General features: G+C 42.4%; 1 protein-coding gene across 18 annotated transcripts in view; it reads left to right on the top strand.

Moving 5' to 3' along the window:
- Window positions 1-19,521, top strand: part of SV2B (synaptic vesicle glycoprotein 2B) — a 188,440-nt gene that overhangs the window by 113,425 nt on the left and 55,494 nt on the right. For 16 of the 18 annotated variants that reach the window (XM_063640102.1, XM_063640104.1, XM_063640103.1 and 13 more), the window contains one exon: window positions 4,582-5,424. In XM_063640102.1, coding sequence (XP_063496172.1) covers window positions 4,974-5,424 — 451 coding nt within the window. In that variant the 5' untranslated portion in view covers window positions 4,582-4,973. Of the gene's footprint in view, window positions 1-3,824; window positions 3,995-4,581; window positions 5,425-19,521 lie in introns of all 18 variants that reach the window. The other 2 variants (XM_063640097.1, XM_063640098.1) reach the window with 1 other exon arrangement.

Below are 19,521 nucleotides of genomic sequence, written 5' to 3'. Positions count from 1 at the left end.
CCACTTGTTCTCCTGTGGGAGTCCCCATGTGTCTGTCCTTCCAGCCCCATGGCCACCACCTTTGTCCAGGCCTCACCTCACCTCTGGACTATTACCAAGCATGCGCGCGCGCGCACACACACACACACACACACACACTCACGCATACATGAAAGCTTCTACCTGGTTTCATTGTCGTTAGATTTTTTATTAAAAACCAGCAGTTGGCCGGGCGCGGTGGCTCACGCCTGTAATCCCAGCACTTTGGGAGGCCAAGGCGGGCGGATCACGAGGTTAGGAGATCAAGACCATCCTGGCCAACATGGTGAAATCCCATCTCTACTAAAATACAAAAAAATTAGCCAGGCATGGTGGTGCGCGCCTGTAGTCTCAGCTACTTGGGGGGCTGAGCCGGGGGAATCCCTTGAACCCGGGAGGCGGAGGAGATTGCAGTGAGCCAAGATTGTGCCACTGCACTCCAGCCTGGCTGGAGACAGAGCAAGACTCCGTCTCAAAAAAACAAAAAAAAACAAAAAAAAAACCAGGAGCACATCCCCACCAGGAGGATCTTTCCAGAGCCCTGCCCTGCTGCACTGCACTGCTGTGTCCAGTTTAACAACCTTCACTGGCTCTCTTTTCTCAAAGAAAATTTCAAACCCTGAGCAGGGTATTCAGACCGACTTCTATTTCCTTCTGCATCATATCTCCCATAACCTCCCACTCTTGGATCAACTGCTGTAGGCCACCTGGTCTCTTCATTGCTGCCAAGACAAGCAAAGCTATCCTGCCTCCATGCCTCTGCATAGCCTTGTCCTCCAGCCTGCCGTGCCTTCCTCTCCATTGTTTGTTTCTCTGAGCCCTTTCCTGCCCTTGGACGTCCCCACTACCTTTAGGATACTATTTCAGCAGATCCCAGCCCCTAGGATCCCTCCTTCCTTTGGAACCCCTTGGAGAACAAATATCTGTGGCCGTGTGTCATCTATCTAAGTTCTTCAGCCTCAGTCTTATTTTCTGTAAAGTGGGAGCAATAATAGTCCCACCTCATACAGTCGTTGTGCAGGTTAAAAGATGTAAAGCACATGGTAAACTTAGCACAGTAACTGACATGAAGCCTCAAGGCAAGTATTCAATAAATAAATATTAATAATCAAGATTGTAATTTTTATTACCACACGATGCTTTGTGTTGTTTTAATCTAACTCTCTCATGAGGGGTAGATCTTCTGAGAATGGGGATCAAGTTATGTCTTAGTCCTGTAATGCCTTCAGCATCAAGATCCCAGGACACGTTTGTTGAGGATGGGTGAGCAAACCCTAACCAAAGAGTTGGAAGCTCAATGTCAATGTGAGCTCTGCCAGCGACTCAGCGTGTGATCTTGACTTATCTTCTTGGCATCTTAGTTTCTTTCACTCTGTATCATCCCTAACATTCTGTTTGAACATGGATTTCAAATCCAAGCCCGATAGTGATTCTCTGTGTTAATTTGGACACATTCTTCAGTCTTCTTAATCCTCAGTTTCTTAATCTGTGAAATAAAGAGAATAATCTTGTTTTACTATTGGCTGTAAGAATTAATGAGGTATCGCTTATAAAATGCTCACCTTAGTACTCAATTCAGTTGTACTTGTGGTTGTTTTATCATAGCTGTTTGATATTGTTGTTTGATAAACACTAGGCTTGTTGAATGTATTCGTTTCCTGGGTCTCTCATAAAAAATATTTGTTTCATAGCTCTGGAGCTTAGATGTTCAGAATCAGGGTGTCAACACAGTTGATTCCTTCTGAGAGCTGTGAGAGAGAATCTGTTGCAGGTTGGGAAGCCTTAGGCTTGTAGGTGGCATTTGTCTTGGGTCTTCACATTGTCTTCCTTTTGAGCATGTCTGTCTCTGTGTCCTTTTGTAAAGACACCAGTCATATTGGATTAGGACCCATCTGAATGACCTCATCTTGATTACCTCTGGAAAGACTCTATTTCCAAATAAGATCACATTTTGAGGTACCAGCAGTCAGAACTTCAACATACCTTCATGCTATAGGGACACAATTCAGCCAGTACCATTGAAAATGATTAATAGTTGTATTTCTCAAATGAAATAGAAATGAAAACTCACTGGACAGTGATTCCCCTTTACTCCACTGCACTTGACATTCACAGCAGTTCTTTTAACTGAATCAGGTGAGTGGAGTTGGTTTGGACAAAGATCCTCTTCTTTCTGCAAAGCAGCTCCCAGAAACTTTGCCCTGGGTGGTGAGTCCCACAAGTGCTTTTGGAATTGCAAATCTATCATTTCTGGTTCACGACGTTGTTATAGGGCCCCCAGGATGGAAATAACACACCAGATCTCAGTCAGGTGGCATTCTTTCCATGTTTTTATAGCGCTCTGCAAACTCTCCTGCTGTTTACATGTGACTTATATTCCTCCGGTGGTCCCTAATAAATGTAATAAAAACACGTTTAGAATATTAATCTGACATGGTTCAGGCCAACGTGGTCTAATAGAAATTTATTTACTGGAGATGGTGAAGAACCGGAAAGCGTAGAGTGCGAATCATTTCTTAGTAAGTATTTCTTGCTGGCTTCTTTGGCACTGTTTCTCGAAGTGCAGTCCTGGATTCCCTGTGTTGTTGGTGGAAACTGCAGATTGCAAGGCCCTGCCCCTATCCTGCAGACTCAGTGTCTTTCAGGGAGGGGTCCTGGAATTGGCATTTCTGTTGAGCTGCCCATGTTCTGAGTGGTGCTTCACCCTGTAATATTTGAGAACCACTGGTTTCCATCCTCTCAGAAGGAAATGCATTGTGTTGTCTGAGTCAGATGGGTTTCAGTGCTGGAGTCTGTCCAGGGCTGAAGACCAGGTGGGCCAGGAAGCAGGTGTGGGGCAGAGGGCCCAGGGATGGGCTGTGGGCAGAGGGAGGAGTCAAGTAGCCATGGTGAGGACAAGTGTATCCAATCCTTTGTGAGGTGACATCTGCTGAGCATGCTGAAAGGACAGTGGATTTCAGATGTGACAGGGAGACCTGTAAAGATTGATGGGGTCTGCACTGTGGGCAGGTGGTTTGACCTGGGGCGTGAGTCTCTGGTAGCCTCAATGTGTGAAGTCCGAGCATTATCCCTATCAGAGGGTCCAGCAGCTGGGAGCACTGGGGTAGGGGGTGTAGGAGGGGCTGACGCCTAGCCCTGAGGAGCTACTCAGTGAGGCGGGGCCTCAGAGCCACTTGGAGAGAGCTGTGTGCAAATCTGGATTTCTGAGCTCGAACCAGCCCTTCTTCATTACGCTCTGGGAATCTGTATTTTTAAAGCTCCCCAGGTGATTTAATGTGACAGTCCCTCAGGACAGCATTTGGGAATCATGAGGACATTGGAAAGAGATGGCTTTGGGACCAGTGACCTGGTCCTAGTGCTGTGACCTTGATCTCATTACTAACCCACTCTGAGACAGTTTAATTATCTCTCAAATTAAGATACAGATATTTTTTCTTTCTTCTTTTGCTGTCGTGAGAATTACAGATAAGAGATGTGATACACTTAGCACATTTTCTGGCACACAGTAGGCCACAATAAATGGTGGCCCCAAGCCTTGTGAAACCTGAGATTCTAGGCACAGTGAGAATCCATTGTGCAAGGGAGTCAACAGAGGTACTCTGATTGGAATTGGGATCTAGGATGAGATCTTGGCTCTAGACAACATTGCCTCCTGGTGTCCAAAATTGGAACTAGGGGGAAAAAAAAAAAAAGCAACACTCATGTCAAGGCTTAAATAGTATTTACCCGTGCAGACCAGGCACTATTCTAAGCACTTTATGCACAACCTTATGAATTAAGTACTATTGTTATCCCATTTTATACAGGAGAAAATTGAGGCTTGGAAAGATGTGTGCATGGTCACATGGACCATTATGCAGCAGAACTGAGTTTCAGACCCAGGTCGTCTGGCTGTATCCTCAGCCCCCTGTTCCTGCCTGTTTAAGCCTCATATGAGGACAGAGTGGCCTTTGAACCACAATGCTGAGTCTCAAAAGTAAGCTGGGATTCAAGAAAAATGTTTCTGGCTATTTTTTTTTTGCCATACATTTCTAGATGTTAAATTGTACAGCCACTTCATGACAAAGTTAGAAAAGCTGGCATTTTCGTAGCAGAAACAGCTGTAATAACCTCCACTATTGCCAAAGGCTTGATAAGTTCTAACAGAAAATCCATAACACAAAATTGTCTTAGAGTGAAAATCCCTTGACCACTTTATATTTCATTCTTGCATAAGATTTTTATTTTTTTTTATTATTATACTTTAAGTTCTAGGGTACATGTGCACAACGTGCAGGTTCGTTACATATGTATACATGTGCCGTGTTGGTTTGCTGCACCCATTTCATGGGTCAATTAGAGCTTCAAAGGGCCTCTCTGACCTCGGTTCCTTCTCCCTTAGCCTCCAGTCTCACTGATTCAATCCTCATTCAGTTGATAGAAATTTGAATGTCTGATCAAGATTTCTCCCACCTTACACATGAGGCATTGGCATTACCAAATATATTGGCTTAATTCTGAGAGTATTTTGTTAGAATTTCAACCTTTGTAACATTCTTCTCTATCCCTTCTCTCTGTTCTCAGAGCATAACCTTCGGTGGCAGGACAAATCAGGCCAGCACGCAGTCTGCCAAGTCCTGCTCACTACCTGTCAAGAAAAACAGCTGGATCCATTTCTAATCAACACTTCCCAACACAACACTTGTGAGTCTCTGAAGGAGACCAGGGCTTGAAACTTTCCAGACTTCCAACAGACATCGAGTGCAAAAGGATATTTAGGTCGTCTTTGCACAAATCTGGTTGATTTGAGAGATAAAGAGGGGAGAAAACGAGTGTGACTTTCACCTAAGAAGTCACATGAACATATTTCACATTTGAACTACATAATGAATGATGGTTATTGAAATAGCCCAAACCTCTACCACAGAGGGAGGGATATAGCTCAAGAGGCAAGCAGGCAGTTGCAGAACCAAGGAATGGATGACTACAAGTATCAGGACAACTATGGGGGCTATGCTCCCAGTGATGGCTATTACCGTGGCAATGAGTCCAACCCAGAAGAAGATGCACAGAGTGATGTCACCGAAGGCCATGATGAGGAAGATGAGATCTATGAGGGCGAGTACCAGGGAATCCCTCACCCAGATGATGTCAAGGCCAAGCAGGCCAAGATGGCACCCTCCAGAATGGACAGCCTTCGGGGCCAGACAGACCTGATGGCTGAGAGGCTGGAAGATGAGGAGCAGTTGGCCCACCAGTACGAGACCATCATGGATGAGTGTGGCCATGGCCGCTTCCAGTGGATCCTCTTTTTCGTCTTGGGTTTGGCCCTGATGGCCGATGGGGTGGAAGTGTTCGTGGTGAGTTTTGCCCTGCCCAGTGCAGAGAAGGACATGTGTCTGTCCAGTTCCAAAAAAGGAATGCTAGGTAAGTGGAAATTTCCAATGATCCCTCCAATGAAAGGGAAGGAGAAGTAAAATTTATCTAGTATCTGTCACTATTAGGTACTTTAAGTATATCACAATGTACCCATTTTGCTGTTAAGGAACTTTTATCTTAGAGAAATCAATTGATTGGCTTAAGTTTGCACAGCTAATACGTATTGGAGCTCAGGTTTCTATTGAGGTCTATCTGACTTCTGAGCTCTTAGTTTGCTTTCCAGATCTTGTTGCCCCCTTGAGAGTCAGATTTCTTTCTTCTTCATGTTAAACCTTCTTCGATGTCCAAATGACAAATACATTTTGGGAGTGGCAAATGTGGGAGTGGCAAATTAAACCTTCTTCCATGTCCAAATGACAAATACATTTGGGAAGAGATCTCTGGCTGGTCCCTTCCACTTGGTCCTTCTGTCTGTGTCTTTCCAGAATCTGATGGTGTCTGTTCCTGGTTTCTCATGTACATAAATGTTAGTAGGCTGAATGCCCACATACCCTGGGGATGAATGATGGGCTTGAGCACACCAGTGGAGTCCCTGCAGGCTGTTGGGAACCATGTTGTGAAGCACAGATGGATTCTGCAGGATAGAGGACCAGCTTTGCAAATCAATTAAGAGATCAGTACCATCAGAGCCAAGCATCAGCATCAGGCTGAGGCAGAGAGATTTTGTGAAATTAGAGACAGGATGTGCACAAATGGTGTGATGTAGAAAAGATTCATCATCATATGGACAAGCATTTGTCTTTAGTCACCAAATGTCCTGCAAAATGTATCTACCCTCTAAATTTAGAGTCTGTGAAATTAATTGTGCAGCAAACATGTAGTTATGAGAACTAACTATGAGTCAAATTCTCATTCAAGACCAGGACATGCTTATGACCCTCAAGAGCTCAAAATCTATCTAGCAATTCAGCTCCTTCATTCAACAAATATTTTTTATTGGTTTACCTTGTGCTAGACTCTGCGCTCAGGATCTGGGAAGAAAATAGCTTTTGTCTCTCAAATAATTTGCATGTAGTTGAACAAACAGGCATTAACAAACACAGAGAATTATTTGGTTACTGTAGGGACAGTCTCTATGAAATACCTGGTGCAATTCAGGTCCCCAATACTTGCTGTAGAGCAAGAGCTAGCAAACAGTTCTGTAAAGACCCAGATAGTAAATATTGTAGACTTTGCAGACCCAGATGGTCTCTGTCACAACCACTCAACTCTGTCACTGTAGCACAATAGCAGCTTCGAACAACACGTAAACAAATGGGCGTGACTGTGTTCCAATTAGACTTTATTTACAAAAAATGGTCAGTGGGCCAGATTTAGCCTGCGGGCTGCAGTTTGCAATCCCCTGATTTAGGGCCACTGTAAATAAAATTGAGATATAAAATCAAGAACATCTGCGTAAAGAATTGTCCCTGGGGGCTCTTAAAAATGGCTTTACACGTTTGTGTTTAACTAAAGGGCCATTTAAAATGATTAGAACTGTGTCAGATATAGTCATGAAGGCACCAAAAGAGACAGAGTATATGCAAACAGAAGAAAGGGCTTGAGAAGCAAGGATATCACCTAGAGTTTTTAAACACCGACATAATTTTAGTGTAGTTCTTTTTCATATTAAAAAATTCTGCTACCTGCTTTTAAGTATAAATAGTAGATTTTTTTTAAAGGACAAAACCAACCAACCAACCAACAAACAACCAACTAAAACCAAAAACCCCAAACAAAACAAAACCATCTGCAACTGATGTAAACATTTCCAAGACATTAATTTGTTTTGCAGTATTCCCAACTGAAACCCTGGGTCCCTGTGAGTCCAAATTGGCAACGTCGGTAATAATTTCATGCCCTGCTGGTCTCTCTGGCACCGTGGTGCCTGGCAGCCTTGTTAACAGAGCTGCAGTATGGTTGCAGCTCTTGCTGGCTCCTAGGGTAAATGCTGGGAGTTGCGGGAATATGGTCTTAATCTGGGGAGTCCAGGTTTTTGTAATTTTGCTTTTAGTGTCTGTCCAGAAGATGCTGTGACTCAGCCCAAGAGGAGTAGGCAGACCCTCTGAACATAGATGGACTTCCTGTGCACTCGTGGGACCCTCTTTGTGGTCAAGAAAATGAGTGTCTAAATGGATCCAGGGGGCTGGATGATTTGAGGATTTCATGAGGCCAGAATTTCCACACGCTGTCACATGGAATCTTCAGAGTCACCATGTCGGTTAGATGATCTTTGTCCTTCAGTGTAAACATGCAGAAACAGATTCAGAGAGTTTTATCTAAGGTCACATAGCTCGTAAGTGTTGAGCAGGGGTTTGACCCCAGGTCTATTTGACTTCAAAGTCTACACCCATTCTGCCACACCATACTGCCTTTCTCTCACGCCTCGTTTGTGGGAAGGAGGTCATGCTATGCACAGGCTGCTCTCTGTGTCATCAAGCACCTTATAGATTGCTTGGAACACCAGACTGCTTCCAACAGAAAGGGAACATGGTGTGCTGATAATGATGTGGGCACTGGAGTCCAACCTCTAGGGTTTGGCAACTGGGTATGTCCTATATGTCATCGATCTGCTAGTGACCTTGGACAAGTTATGACTCCTCTAATTCTCAGTGTTTCCATCTGTAGAATAAGAGTAGTAATACAGTGCTGTGAGGACTAAATGAGATAATACAGGTGTAAAGCAACCAGCACTTTTTGCCCCCTCAACAATGATTAGTTCTTGTTACTTTATATTCTGCCATTTTCCCTTCTGGCATTTGCAGTGAACTATAGCTGCAGTGAGATGACGAAGCAACGTGGCCCTGCAGTCAGTTGCTTGGATTTGAGTCTTTGCTGTGCCAGTTCTTAGCAGTGTGGTTTTGGGAAAGTTGCCTGGCATCTCTGTGCCTTGGTTTCCTTGTTTGCAAAATGGAGATAATAATAGTATCTACTTCATAGGATTATTTTGAGGATTAAATGAGGTTAATCCATTTAACATGGCTAAAACAGTACCTGCACCTAATCAGTGCTCAAGATATCTAAGTTATTATTATTGTTGATTGTGGTTGTTATTATTACTAAACTGATTGCTCAATAATGATTCGGGAACAGATTTTCTCAGGTGAGACTACAAATTTCTTTCACCCAGTGTTTTTTATGGTAGACTTTTAAGGTCAAGCTATCCTACCTCAGCTGGCAAAAAGGCTGTTTATGTTTTGAGTGCTGCTAACTCAGTTCTCTTTTTCCCCATCCTCTCTCTGTTTTAAAAATAAACTCTGGTTGGTTGTGGTGGCTCATGCCTGTAATCCCAGTGCTTTGGGAGGCTGAGGTGGGAGGATCACTTGAGCCCAGGAGTTTGAGATCAGCCTGGGCAACATGGTGAAACCCGTCTCTACAAAATACAAAAGAAATTTGCCAGATATGGTGGTGCATGCCTGCAGTTCCAGCTACTCGAGAGGCTGAGGTGGGATGATTGCTTGGGCCTAGGAGATGGAGGTTGCAGTGAGCTATCATTGTGCCACTGTACTCCAGCCTGGGTGGAAGAGTGACACCTTGTCTCATTAAAAAAAAAAAAAAAAGAGACAGAGAAAAGAAAAAGAAACTCACTGAAAATGATGTCTTTATACTTGACTCCTACTTGATGGCCCAGGAAAGGAATTCAGTAAGAGAAATCTCCACTCCCAAATTCAAGTGTCAATCATAGGCTATTTTGTTATTTTTTTCCTGGAAATGAATGAATCAGTTTGGAAAATAAAGAAATGTCCCTTGGCCAGGTGACAAAAATATCTGGGTGCTGCTGTCCTATTTTTCTGAGCTTTTAGAAGGATGAATGTTTGCTTCTCTTGAGCATTATGTTTTATTGGATCTTCATCTAGAACTGTCTCACTTGGGGAAGAAAAAGATCTGTGAGTATATTGTTAACATTGAAGGCTCAACCCTGCTTAGTGTCCAGCAGTTGGTCTCCTTCAACTCTCAGTGAAGGAGAAGGCATTCATTTGTTAATTAAACTCTTCATCTATTCTTTTAAAAAATGTTTGAACATTACCACGCACCTGGTACTCCTCCGGTTTATAGCAATACAAGGAGACAAAGTCTTGGCACTCAATGAGTTTTATTCTAATGGTGGAAATAGAGGTCACACAGAGATGTTAAATGCAAACACCACAATATAATCATGCAATGCAACATTCAGTCTTATCACTTTTATTCAGATAGGAAGGAAACAGAGACAGTGTAAAGGGACAGAGCTTGAGGTTGATGGTGGCGGGGCGGGGGGTGGTTCTAGAGCTAGGTGATTTGTTTTTGCAATTGCTCTATTAATGATTGTGTGACCTTGGGCCAATCTGGAGTCTTTCTTCTGAGATTCCACAGTTTTTGGTGGTTGATGAGTGAATCCACATGTATTTTAACCTTTCTTGTGATAATTATGCATTTTCTGGGTATGTAAAAAAAAAAAAATCACCCGAAGAAATGACTAAACTTAGGAAGCTCAGGGCTATGTGGCAGGGTAAGCCACTTGGTTCTTACAGATGACATCACTGACAACGGATTGCCATGTTTAGGAGTGTGGAGTTGATTCCACCGGCAGTGGAGAGCTGTTTAATGGGGAGCTATGAAATATGCCTTTGAGGAGGGAGGTGATAAGATGGGGCCTGTGGTTCAGGATGATCCCTCTGCCTTGGTGATTTTGGTACTGAGAGTGCTTCTAGAGGAGCTGAATTTTGAGGATGAGTTTTCTGAATTGGTTCTGGGGTTTCTGGAATTGGCTTTCTAATCTGATTAGATTTAAAGATACTTTATTTTTTGAGTGTGAGAGCCTTGTCTCCCTGGAGCTATTACTATTAAATGGCAAAAATCGCAATTACTTTTGCACCAACCTATAGGATGACAATATTGGCGACACGTAAAACAAACCAACCCCATCCTTTTCTGCCTGCATTTGATAAATTGACACCAATTTTTCACAATTGCAAATAAGCACCTCAATCTGGAACTGTGGGCGATTCCCTACCTTCCTGCCTATGAAAGTGAGCTTCACTTTCAGGCAAGAGTTCCATGTTTTGCCTGCAGAGTTTTGATTTCTTGGAAGGATTCAGTGACTTGTTGTGTATTTTATTGGCTGTTAGTTTCTTGCCATCTATAGTGAAAAGACTCTGGGAGTTATACCTTTCAGAAAGTGATTTAGAATCTAACAGTTGACCCCTGGGGCATGGTGTCTGTGCCAGCCATACGGAGGCCACAGAGCAATGTCGGATGGGGCAGATTCATTAGAATAAATTCTGAGCTGAATTTTCATAGCAGCTCAGAGATAGACATATTACTCTGCTCTCGTGAGAGATTATCCTGTGATTGTTTTATATGCAAATTCTAGCTGAGCATCAGGGCAGAATATTTGATTTATGAACCGTGTTTTCTTTAGGCCTAAATTCATTGTCAGTTCCTGAAAGGAGGAGCCACTCTGTGTCTCAGAAGGGGGTGGCATGGAGGGGGGTCACTTGTCTGGCACAAAATATGTCCTCAGTGACCAAGTATTTACCTACTTACTCATGATGGTGAAATCCACCACTGGAAATGTCCATGTATTTCTTTCTGTGTTTGATTTATATCAGTTGTTCTTATTTATACTGTTTAGATCATGTAATTCTTCAGGGTAGACTGATTACTTGATGCCCTTGTGAAAAAAACAAAAAACGTCAGAAGAAATAGAATAGACTTAAAATGAAGGGCTCCCTTAGCAGACATACACGGATTGCTGTGTTTAGGAGTGTGGAGTTGATTCCACCGGCAGTGGAGAGCTGTTTAATGGGGAGCTATGAAATACGCCTTTGAGGAAGGAGGTGATAAGATGGGGCCTGTGGTTCAGGATGATCACTCTGCCCCAGTGATTTTGGTACTGAGAGTGCTTCTAGAGGAGCAGAATTTTGAGGATGAGTTTTCTGAATTGGTTCTGGGGTTTCTGGAATTGGCTTTCTAATCTGATTGGATTTAAAGAGTTTATTTTTTGAGTGTGATATATTGTTACAGCAGTAGTTCCTTTTGAATTTTTCACATTTAAAATATAATTTCAACTTTAATTTTAGATTCAGTGGGTACATGTGCAGGTTTGTTACATAGATATATTGTGTGATGCTGAGGTTTGGGATACAAATGATCCCATCACCCAGGTAGTGAGCAAAGAACCTAACTGTTTTCAGTCCTTTCTCCTCTCCAGTAGTCCCCAGTGTTTATTATTCCCATCTGTATGTCCACGAATACCCAATATTTAGCGCTCACTTATAAGTGAGAATATGCAGCATTTGGTTTTCTACTCCTGCATTAATTTGCTTAGGATTATGGCCTCCAGTTGCATCCATGTCGTTGCAAAGAACATGATTTTTTTCTTTTTTATGGCTGTGTAGTATTCCATGGTGTATATGCACCACCTTTTCTTTATCCAATCCCCTGTTGATAGGCACTTATGTTGATTCCATGTTAAAGACCCTTTTGACTCTATTTCTAGGAGTAAAGAGAGCACTGATAGTCCATGTTGTGATGTGGCAATGAAGATACATAAAATATCACTAGATACATCTAATCAAATACTTATGATAGGCAAGAATCTGGGTGACCAAGTACATGATACCTTCAAACATTTTTGTCAAACTAATGAGTGTAAAGACTTCGGCTGTTAGCACTAACATTACTGGACAAAGTCGGGGAAAGAAATGAACGAGCCCAAGGATTCAAATTCCCATCCCAGATGCTGCATAAAGGATTTGAAAAATTCTGTATTTCCCTTGAAAGAGATCCTTATCTGCTGAGATTGCTGAAAACCAAACCCAGAATCTCATTCTGTGAGTGGCTGAATTACAGTGAAAATTGAATTCCCAGCCTTGCAGGGTGTCTTCTGTTAAAGTGAGAACATTGACTGGGAAGGAATGAGATCCTGAAAGTCAGCATGGGGATGTGCGGGAAGACTGATGAAATTGGGAACACTGAGCCCCTAAATTCTGATGAGTCTTCTTTGCCAATATAAGCGTCCTCTCTGCCCCTGTTCAGAGGAGATGAACTCTGCATTGACTGAGGAGGCTGTAATTGCCTCTCCTGAGGCAGTTGCCTTGCAAGACTTGCTGGTTCTCATCAGGACCCACCACCTCCACCCCTCTTTGCTTCTAGACCTGTAGCTAGAGTCAAGTCCCATCAGGCCTCTAAAGGTGAGGCACAACGTGTGGACCATGAAGAGGTGGCTACATTCCAAAAGAATGACTTGATTTTTCTGGAGAATATGTGTAGGAGTGGATATTAAGGGTGTGGGATGCTGGTGGAAGAAACATAAAGTTGGCTCAGGCTAAATTTATTGATTTGGGCCCACTAAGCAGAAATTCTGCATTTAATGTTGCAGCTTGTAGGGCTGGAAAAAACTCTACCATTTGTTTCATTGGTTGGCTGAAATGTAGACTAAAATGTGGCCCACAGTAAATGAAGTTGAAATGCCAGACCTATTTTGGTTTATGGTAGAGGAAGAGATTGAAAGGCCTAGGAATATTTACATGTTAGAGTGGATTTTTCATTTCAGACCTACTCATCCACACTGGGAGGGTTCAGAGGACACATCTTTTACCATGACTATGAGAGTTTTTTGAGGGGATCCTCAGTGTCCTTAAAGAGATCTGTGATTACTGTGCTCTCTGGAACAGACCTTACAGTGTGGACTGTAGTCACGGAGTTGCAACACCTAAATGCAGTGGGAATAATAGGATCCCAGGGTGCAAGGGCCAAGTGGTGGCACTCAGTCACCAAAGGCAAGGGGAGTGTGGTTATTGTAGTGGACAGCAGAGGCAAAGCAGAAATGAGAACAGTCTGACCTATGTAGACCTATGGTACTGGCTAGTTCATTGTGGCGTTTTTAGAAATGAAATAAATAGGAAGTCTACTAAACTCTTACTTGATCTGTATAAGAGTAAAGTTCTAGGTCAAGTGAACAGAAGTCTAACGAAATATAGAAACAGAGCATCATGGCTTCTTGGTCAATTCCCAGACTTGAGCCAGTTTATAGACCCAGAACCTCTTGAATGAAAGGGAGGCTGAATCTCCTTGAGGAGGGACCCCAGTACACTGCCAAAAATTTATACCATTAATCTTTCTCCCAGTGTTCCCCAAAGAGACCTGTGGGCTTTTACTAGGTGATTGTGCAATGGGGAAAGGAAAATAGTCAGGCCTTTTGAAGATACTTGCTCTGAACTGACACTAATTCCAAGAGACTGAAAACGTCACTGTGGCCCATCAGTCAGAGTAGGAGCTTATGGTGGTCAGGTGATCAATGGAATTTTAGCTCAGGTCCATCTCACAGCGGGTCCTCAAACTTGTGCTGTGGTTTTTCCCCCAGTTCAGGAATGCATAATTAGAGCAGACATCCTCAGCAACTGGCAGAATCACCACATTGGTGAAGAAAGGATCATCGAGGAGAGAGACTGGAGGTGGGAGAACCCATAGAATGTTATTGGAGTAAGAAATATGCAATTCCTAAACTAGTCTTTAGAAGTAATAGTAGAAACCATTTGAGTGTTTTGAAAAATTGAGGTTTTTATGTAGGCCTTAAAAACATTTCTTCTGTAAGCACCATTATTTTCTTGTACAATTTATGCAAGGAAGCAAACCCTTCTTAACGTCAAGAGATTTACATTTTTACACAGTGGGTTGTGTTTATTATAGTCAGTGAATTCATAGTCAGAGGGTTGACTATTACAAAGCTTATGAGTAAATTCACTTTTCTGTAGCTAACACACAATGAATAGAAATAAGTTTTTCTACAATCAACCAACCAACCATCTAGCCCGCCAACCAAAAAGCAAGCTCCATACTCTCAAGATTAAGAGCAATTTCACAATTAAACCACTGGGGTTAAAAAAAAAAAAATCTCTCGAGGAGAACGTCTTGCACACAAAACACTCATTTTATCATGTGAGATACAGATTTAGTATGGATTTAGCTTTGAATGTGACACTTTCCCCACTTGTCTACTGCTATTTTTTTGTGCCTTGCAGCTTCTTCCAACATCAAAAGAGAGAGGCTACTATCCGTCTCAAAAGCACTTGTGTCAACAACTTTAAATTATTAACTCCTTGTTGAAACTTAGTTTCTGAGTTATTGGATTTTGATCAAGATTGAATCAAAGATATGTGGAGCTTGTGTAGATTTTAGTTTTACTGGGAATAAACAGCAATGTCTGCAAAGAGAGGGAGAAGCAGAGATAGAGAGGGAGAGAAAAGACAGGGCGGTAGAGGATAGTTCTTAGCTCCCAAGGATGTTGGGAAAATTAAATGAAATTACCCCTGTGACTGCCCTAACTACTCTGCTCAGGATCTGCACACAGTAGGTGCTTAGTCAGTACTCATCCTGCTCCCCTGATCCAACTGCAAAACCTGATGTTTTAGCTTCTCAGTTGTTTCAACATTGATTAAGGCAAGGATGTCTCAGGACATTCTGTCTACTTTGCCTGCAGAATATCTCCCTTGGCAATGCCACCTTCAAAGACTTTAACGAGTTGTTTTCCTCCACAGTTAAGTGCACCCTTCTGGAAGACCTGGTAAATGAAAGATGTTTAGTAACTACCAATTTGCTAATTATTAGAATAGAAATATGTTATTTATTTATTTATATTGATTCACCTATATTTATGCTTATATTTGCTTCCACAATGGAAAACTTCACCAAGAATAGAAAAGACTCATAAGACCCTTGACCCACATGTTGGAAAATATGATCTTCCAGACCACAGAAAGCACAACAGAAATGAATGGGAGGAATTTTTAAGTAAATTGGCATATTTACTGAGAATGGAGGTAGAAGTTGCAGATTTGGGTGTGGGCTGGAAATATATAAAGCTCATTCCTTGTACAAGTATATGTAAGCTTTTGACCTTGGTGGCCTAGTGAAGAGGGTTTAGAGATGGATCTTTTATAGAATCATAAGGGACTTTATTCTGGTTATCTATTATTGCATATCAAACAAGCAAGCATATACTCCCCGTAGAACCAAAACCTCCATGCCATTTACTTTGCTTATAAATCTGCAGTCTGGGCAGACACCTGGCCCCTGTTCCACTTGACATTACCTGGGGCAGCTGGAAGGTGGGGGCTAGAATCATTGGAGGGCTCACCCACACAAATATATGGTACCCAGACTGGAAGACACAGATGGCTGGGGCTGCTTTTGAGCATCTCTGTCTATCTCCATATGATCTCTAAATGTGATCTTTCCAACATGGCAGCTCCAGGGTAGCTGGATTTTTTTTTAACTTGTTGGCTTCGAAAGAGATCTTGAGAGAGAAAGACAAGCAGAAGCCTCTTGTGACTTTGCCTCAGAAGTCAAGCATGTTATTTCCTTGAATTCTATTTATCGAGATAGTAATAAAGACCAGTTCAATTTCAAGAAGAGAAGAAATAGACTCCATCTTCTAAACGGAGGAGATGACAACGTTCTGGAGTGCATGTGAGACCAGAAAGATTGCTGAGCTATTTTTGTGTAGTATGGTCAGTTACTGCCTTTCTTTCAAATGAGTCCTCTGTGTGGCCCCTCTCAAAGTCATGCGCTATTGACATGTTGGGCTGGACAATTCCATGTTCTGAGGGGCTGTCCTTTCCTTAGCAGCATCCCTGGCCTCTACCCACTAGATGCCTGTAGCACCCTGCTCCCAGTTGTGACAACCAAAAATGTCTCCAGATATTGCGAAATGTCCCCTGGGGGGCAAAATCACTTCCAGTTGACAACCACTGCACTAGATGAATGTCCTTAATCCTAACCGCCCAGTAGAATCACCTGAGGAGCTGCTGACAAAAACTACAGGCTTTGCTCTAGAATAATTAAGCCAGAATGTCTATGGATGAGTCATGGGCATATACATTTTTTAATAGCTCCATAGTGATACTATTGTGCAGCCAGAGTAGAGAACCAGGTAGTTTATACAAAGACTATGTATCAGTAGGAGCTGCTGAGATGTCAGGGTTTTTCCTTATCGTGCTATATTGAAAAGTAGGAACGATCCCCAGTGGCTTCCTTCATGTATTTGCGATCATGTTTGGAATATTTGCACACATCTTGGGTAGCGTGAAAAAATGAAACTGCATTAAAAAATATTGTACAGTGCTTTATAGACTTTCAATGGTTTTCCTAATCACTCTTATTTGATCTTTAAATGACTCTGAAATGAGTAGAGTGATAGTCTGTATTTATGCAGTGAGGGGAGTGTTGCTCAGAGACCTTAAGGCATGAGTGCTGGACTCCAGTTCCTCATGTGATTTTCCTGTCCTGTGTTGCCACTCATTGTCACTATGGGTTCCTTTATATGAATGAAGTTGAAAGGTTTATTTTTCTCCCATACAGACTTCTTCATAGAAAGCAAAAACAACTGATAAATCAGTTGTTTCCCACTGTCTTATATAATGTGTTACTTTTTTCTAATTTAAAAGCAAATTATAATAATTATACTACTACCACTACTACCAAGAGTTATAATTTGATAAGCTCTTTCTTTGCATCCATTTTGTACTAGGTATCTTATATTATACCATTTCTAACCTTTATAATGACCTGCAAGACAAACATGATTTTCACTGTTTTAACAGGTGAGAAAACATAGGCTCTAAGAGGGTAAAGTAACTTGTAAAAACTAGTCAGTGACAGATCTAGGATTTCAAAAGTCCAGTTATATCTGACTTCAAAGTCTGTTGCTTCTCCTTTATCTTGCTGTCCCACCCCTGGAAGACTTTTCCAGGAGCGCATTACACATATAACCTTAAACAACTTTTATGCAAAATGCGTGACTCCAGTAAGATGCAAGTGTGAAGTAGGCATTGGCCTCTCAGGGTGCTAGAGTCAGTGCCAGCCCATCTCTGTAGGCGAGAGAGGGATGTTGTTTGTATCCCAGTCAATGGGTGTAAAATCAGCACCCAGCTGATTTCATTGGAAGGGGAAACTGCAGGGGTCTGCAGTGATCCCTGAGGCTAGACTGTCAGCCTAGAATAGGCTGCCAGAGAGCTGAGTGGTGACATTGCCGTCCTTTGTGTCAGGGGCCCAAGAGATGATCCATCACTAAGTATGGAGCAGAGCAACAGAGCACAAAGAATTTCCCGCATCCCTTCTGCCAGCAACCCCATCAGACAGAGAGCACTTGGGTCCTTGGTGAAGCTCATGACTGCCAGCTAAAATGACTCTTTGAGGCCAGTGGGTGTAAAATTCCTCTTTATTTTGTAAATCTTAACCAGCACTAGCTCAGAGGAACTGATTTTTACTTTGCAAAGGATTGATTTTGATTTCAGAGAAGAAAGCTGGAAAGTCACAAATATTAGCAGGGATGGAAGAAAGGAAGTGTGATAGAAGGTCCTGGAAATGTAATAGCCTTTGAAATGCCCCATGGGGTCCACTGAACAAGCTGGATGTGAACATCCTCTTCTCCGTGTGGGCTGGCCTGGGCTGCTTGAATGTGTGGAGTATACGCTTTCTGTTTCACCACTGGAGATTTTGCTGACTCAGAGGCATTCATCAATCTCTGCTGGGGATGTGCAGAAAATAGTCCAAAGAAGTTTTGTTCTTGCCTTGTCCTCTCTGCCTCAGCTCTCTGTGGGTCCTAGAAAGGGAAGTCTTGTCCTTGAAAGGAGACATGATAACAGATTATAAGGTATAAGGCATGAATTACAAAATTATAGTACCATCTAATATTAGAAATGAAAGGGAGGAAGGAGACCTCCTAGCATGCCCTTCGTTTCTGACTTGAAGAAACTGAGTCCCAAGGAGAAAGTGACTTGGTCAAGATCATATACACTTAGACCAGAATCTGGGACTCCTGACTATCGGCACAGAATTCTTTCCCCGGTGCCAAGTTGTCTTGCCGTTTGCTCGTAAGGTATGATTATTTAAACCAATCAGATAATCTTTCATTAGTATGGTTTCTTTTTTAGGAGGCAGCAGGTGTATAGGGTGCATTTGGCTTCTGGTAACAATAGCTTTCAATCATAAAGATACTCACTATTTATTGATCAATAATTTTCAGAGTAGGTGGTACCAGAGTTGGTTCGATGACTCACTGATGTCAGGGCATGAGGTTGGCATGTCTGTGATTCTCTTTACTTTCCCTGGTGGTCACAAGACGGCCACCATAGATCTAAGCTCTATGTCACCCGATAATGGCTTTCCAATCATCTGGCAGGTGTCCACCAAGTCTTATGGCTTGCCTGGATTAATCACTGGCAAGAAGAATTGGATGAAGATGACCATCTTAAATGAACTATGATTGATCCCCTAGGGTTGAGTGTGTCTGAGGAGGCAATCTCTCTGAACACATTAAATACCTGAACAAAAGCCAGGGTTCCCTTAGCAAGGAAGAAGAGGGAAAAGGGCTGTTGGGAACATGACCAACAGAGTCTATCACAGGCATAAGGTTTTTAAAGGTAGGCTGTTTGACTTCATATCTTGGCTACATCACTAACCTTATCATCTTACACAAGTAACTTAACCTCCCTAACCTTGGTTTCTTAATGCGTGATATTAAAATACTATTAGTATCTGCCTACAGAAGCATTGTGAGGATTAAATAAGATAAAACACATAAAGGGCTCATCACAGTCCCTGGCACACAGTAAATATGAGCTCGTATTTGCATATTTTTAACTTTTCACTTTATTCAGTAGCTCCTTAAAGAGTCAACTTACTTACGGGCTTGTTTACTGATGAACAAGAGGTGTAAGTCCCTTCTGTCCTGTCATGGAGCCAACATTTTAATAAAGAAAAAGACTGAAAAAACCCCCAAAAACCAAGATGGCTCTCTCTGACCCCCATTTTTCATCTGGCAAGAGTAAAGAAGATTCTAGAATTCAATGTATTCTTGGTAGGCTTCCCAGTATTTTTTCTCCCCAATACTACCAGCCTTGCCACCAAGATCAGGACTAATTTCATTATGCTGTTTATCCCTGTATGTCAATCACCGTGAGAGGTTCATGTCTGCCAGCACACCCCTTACCACCCACATTTGCATTCCCGTATGGCACTGTACATGCCTCCGTTCCCCTATGTTTCCCCCTTCTCCTCTGAGGATGTTAATTAGCCCTGCAGCCTCAGATGAGTGCTCTTGGCCCCGTCACAGCCTCCACT

Source organism: Symphalangus syndactylus, chromosome 5 (genome assembly GCF_028878055.3).
Source record: "Symphalangus syndactylus isolate Jambi chromosome 5, NHGRI_mSymSyn1-v2.1_pri, whole genome shotgun sequence".
NCBI lineage: Eukaryota > Metazoa > Chordata > Mammalia > Primates > Hylobatidae > Symphalangus > Symphalangus syndactylus.
This window is presented reverse-complemented; position numbering and strand designations above follow the sequence as displayed.